The 4,705-nt window shown below is 38.1% G+C and overlaps 1 protein-coding gene across 2 annotated transcripts; it reads left to right on the forward strand.

The window, feature by feature from the left end:
- Window positions 1–1,339: 1,339 nt before the first annotated feature.
- On the forward strand, window positions 1,340–2,723 carry LOC118752169. 2 transcript variants are annotated; one of them, XM_036487024.1, is made up of 2 exons: window positions 1,340–2,324; window positions 2,401–2,723. In XM_036487024.1, exons 1-2 carry the CDS (start codon window positions 1,688–1,690, stop codon window positions 2,412–2,414), a joined length of 651 nt encoding a protein of 216 aa, XP_036342917.1. In that variant the 5' UTR covers window positions 1,340–1,687; the 3' UTR covers window positions 2,415–2,723. The 2 variants fall into 2 exon arrangements, with proteins under 2 accessions (XP_036342917.1, XP_036342918.1); XM_036487025.1 differs by having other exon boundaries at window positions 1,340–2,320.
- Window positions 2,724–4,705: the final 1,982 nt, after the last annotated feature.

Here is a 4,705-nt window from a genome sequence, read left to right on the forward strand (position 1 = left end):
ATCACCTTTCAGATTTAGAACCGCCAGAATCTGAAGGTCTATTAATAGACTCTGCAGAGGGTACAAGAATGAGAATTTTTTACGATTTTTTGCAAAACCAAGAACCAGATGTTTAATAAAAACCAGCTTCCAATAAATCACTTGCTATAACACAATAGGGAAATTCATGGAAACGCGTAAATGCCTCGTAACCATGTAAACCTCGTAAACTTACTTCATTTTGTATGGAAAATCGGTTTATTTACGAGGTTTACGCGGTTACGAGGCATTTACGCGTTTCCATGAATTGTTCTATATTTACATATACTCTGACAAATTTTAATTAACTAAAATGCGCTTTTTCATATTTTAATAATATATATAATCGTTTGTACTTCCCTAACAATGTAAAATAAATATGATAATAACAGTAAAAAAACACTCTTCGATTTCAACAATTCACTTTAATTATGTATATTCATTTAGACAATTAACTTTGAAAAGCACTTGCACACTCAACATCATACAGTGACCTTTTTACAATGTTCGCAATGGTTTCTCATTCAGAAAACAGTTTTCGTTAATATTTTATAAATGTATACCTCGTTTGTGCAAAAATTATAAAACATAATTTAATAGGCTACAGATCAGCATTCCAAAATTTTTTTCTGGAAGTTCTTATATAAAAGTATGCTTTTTCAATGAAAGTTTCTTATTTTTTTTTTAATTTACGAAAACTATTTTCTAAAAGAGAAACCATTGCGAACATTATAAAAAGGTCACTTTATGATTTTTTGATTTAGGGCCGGTTGTTCAATGTCTGGTTATCACTACCACTACACTATCGACGATTTCGACATCATGCATGTAACATGTGATCGATAAAGCAGTAGTTGTGCTTAACCGGAGCTTCTACCTCCGATTTGTGCTAATCAGACATTGAACAACCGGCCCTTACTGTGTATAAACTTATGATTATTTGTACTTATGCCAGGCACATTAAGGGTTTTTTTTAAGACTAAAAATAATTCAAAATTCATGGGAACAAAAGCAAATTTGTGTTCGTAAAAAATTATATAGATAACTAAAACGAATTCAAAATTCTTAGGAACAAAAAAATTTATATTAACAATAGGATATTTACCAAGCTAATTTGTTCTTTAACTCCGTACTCAGATTTTTTTTTTGATTATGCTCTACAATTAATTATGAAAGCAAAACAAAACTCAATGCTACTTTCCTTTGGGAACTATCGGCGATTTTTGAATGTTTTTCAATATTCAGTTTTATTTCAAATCAATCAGTACTCTAAAAAAAGTTGTTAAGCAGTATTTAACTTTTCGTTCAAGAGTTTTTCGCCGTCAAAAATGAATTGTTTTGAAATGAAACTAATTATTAATATTGAGTTTTGTTTTGACTTCGTAATTAATTGGGTGCAAGTCCACCCAACTATCTTTCTGAAGAAGCAGATAGGCTGAAACAGCAGTTCAGAATCCTACGGCTTCGCCGTGAGTTAAACGAATTGCAGAATCAATGCTACAACGCGCCTGAAAGAAGCCAAATAAATTTCGAGGAACTCGAAGCAGCTGTCCCGAAGTTTAGTGGTGACGATCACTACGATATAACAAAGTGGCTAACCCAATTCGAGGACTACACTGAAGCAAAAAATTTAACTGACGGGCAGAAGTGTCTGGCTCTGCGACGTTGCATGAGCGGCACGGCCAAGGAATGTGTATTCAACCACGGTGCGTCCAACTACGCCAGTCTAAGAATGTTGGTGCGAACAATGTTCCAACGCACAGTCAGCAGATATGAAATTTATCGCCAACTACGAGCACGTAAGCTAAAGTCCTCGGAGTCATGCATAAGCTACGTGGTTGCCATGCAGTCTATCGCCTCAAAGATGGATATCGAGGAAGAAGAATTGGTCGATTTGATAATCGACGGGATACCAGACATCAGCAACAACCTCAGTATATTATATGGCGCCAACACAATGTGTGAACTCATTCGGCGAATGGACCGGTATGAACAACGCAGGTCTATGTCTTCCACAGCTAAGTCCTACGCTACGACGGTCACCCGCAACCCTCGACCGAAGGCACCTTCCGCTGCTGGTTCTGGTGACCTAACTTCAGTACGATGCTATAACTGCTCCCAATTTGGACACTACCAAAGCAGTTGCCCGAAGCCGTATAGACCTCCAGGTGCTTGCTTTACCTGTCATCAAATGGGACACAGACACAATGATTGTCCGAAGAAGCGGAATCGAGTCACTAGTGTAGCCCTAGTCTCTGAAGGATCAGCAAACGAGGATGATGCTATAAACGTAAAACAATGGGTAAGTGTGGCCTTCTGTAAACCAAACCTAATCAGAAACACAGGTTTTATAAATATTTATTCTCTTATTGGCTCCGGTAGTCCAATTAGTCTGATGCAAAAGTCAAAAGTACCACGATGTATTAATTTATCGCTCACCACCTTACCAACAAAATTTATCGGCATCGGCAAATGCAAAATCCACTCATTTGGCACAGCTTTGTGTGCGGTGAAATTTCGTAATCAAACCAGATATGTTCCGACAATGATAGTCCCAGATGATACCATAACAGTGCCCCTAATACCCGGCCGGGACTTTATGAAGTTATTTAACATACATAAATTAATAAAGACGCTGCATATGAATTAAAAAGCAGCACTAATAAGACTAAAGCACAAAATGAACTAAAACATTTTCCTTTTTGTTCAACAACTGAATTCAATAAAAATATTTCTTCTAAAATAAAGCACAGTATTTCTGATTTGGTGGTGGGTAAAATAACTGATGGTGACGGTAAGAAAGATTTGCATAACTATGCAAGCGGTCGAGTCGAGGTCCGAGGAAGAGGTATTAACATGTCGCAAGCACCAGATGCTAAGATAAAACACTTAAGCCACGAAAGTAATAAGGACTATATTGAATATACCGGTATATTAAATGAATTATATGCTGTTGACGTTTCGGCCCATGAGCCAGATATAGACTTAGGACCTGGCCTTGATAAATTTAAACGAGAAGCAATAATGTTAGTTCTAAATAATTCGTATATATCACACATAGGTTTAGAAAGAACGCCTTATGATTATAAAATGAAGATTCGTTTAACTGATGACACACCCTTCTACTGTTTACCGAGGCAATTATCGTTTCAAGACAAGGAACGGGTATAGAAAATTATTGAGGATTTGTTGAATAGACAGGTTATACAACCTAGTAACTCCCCTTATGCATCTGCTATAGTGCTGGTGAAGAAAAGGAGTGGTGAAACTAGAATGTGTATAGACTATAGGACCTTAAATAAGAAAACCATTCGGGATAATTTTCCTTTACCTCTAATAGAGGATTGTGTCGAGTATATGTCGGGGAAGAAGTGGTTCACATTATTAGATTTGAAAGATGGTTTTAACCAACTGACCATGGATAAGGAATCGGTTCCATTAACCTCATTTGTAACCCCACATGTGCAATTTGAATACCTTCGAATGCCGTTTGGACTTAAGAATGCACCGGCAAATTTTCAGAGATTCGTCTACAACATTTTTCGCGATTTGATAGATTCAAAGACCATTATAGTATACATATATCGATGATATCTTAATTGCATCTACTGACTTCGAATGTCACCTTCGTACCGTGGGAAAAGTGTTAGAGAGGATATACAGTAGAGGGCTTGAACTCAAATTAAATAAGTGCAAGTTTGGTTATAATAAAATTGAATACCTAGGATACATGGTGGGTCCTATGGGCATACAGCCCTCCGATGCTCACGTCCGCGCAATTACTAACTATCCCATACCAAGGAACAATAAGGAACTTCGCTCGTGTCTTGGCCTGTTTTCGTACTTTCGAAAGTTTATACCATCGTTTTCGCGTACTGCTAAACCGCTTTTAGACTTGTTACGCAAAGAGGCAGTATTCGATTTTTCCAACAGCTGCTTAGAAGCTTTCAAGGAATTGAAAGAACAGTTAGCTAGGTCACCTGTTTTAGCAATATATGATCATACTCGTGAAACGGAACTTCATTGCGATACCAGTAATCAAGGGTTTGGGGCAGTCCTATTGCAAAAGCAGGACGACAGAAAGTCTCATCCGGTTGCATATTTTTCAAAGACCACGACGGCCGCCGAATCCAGGTATCATAGCTTTGAATTAGAAACGCTGTCCATTATTTATGCTCTAAGAAGGTTTCGGATTTATTTGGAAGGAATACCATTCAAAGTTGTTACCGATTGCAACTCACTCACCATGACCCTAAATAAGAAGCAGGTAAACCCGAGAATAGCGCGATGGGCCTTAGAGTTGGAAAATTTCAAATACTCGATTCAGCACAGGAGAGGCGTAAACCTGAATCATGCTGACGCACTAAGGCGCTATCCCACACATGGTGCCAAATCCGTTGTCGATGGGATCATCGTCCACAAGAAAGAGTCAAACTCTTGTCCAACCCCAATAGGTAATTTCGAAGGCCACCAAGAACCGTGTAAGGCTCAGTCGGGAGACGAAATTATGTGCTTAGGAAAAGGGAAATTACTTGCCGCGATAGATCATGAAAACTTGGATTTTCAGATTCAAGTTCTACAAAATAGGGATCCAAGGTTACAAGAACTAGCCGAAGAATTGGAAAAGGGCGAGGTAGTGGGCTATGAACTGCTGGATGGCCTTGTTTTCCGCAAGCTCGGCAATCGG

The sequence above is a fragment of the Rhagoletis pomonella genome, unplaced genomic scaffold (assembly GCF_013731165.1).
Source record: "Rhagoletis pomonella isolate Grant_MI unplaced genomic scaffold, Rhpom_1.0 Rhpom_scaffold_01279, whole genome shotgun sequence".
NCBI classification, from domain to species: Eukaryota; Metazoa; Arthropoda; class Insecta; order Diptera; family Tephritidae; genus Rhagoletis; species Rhagoletis pomonella.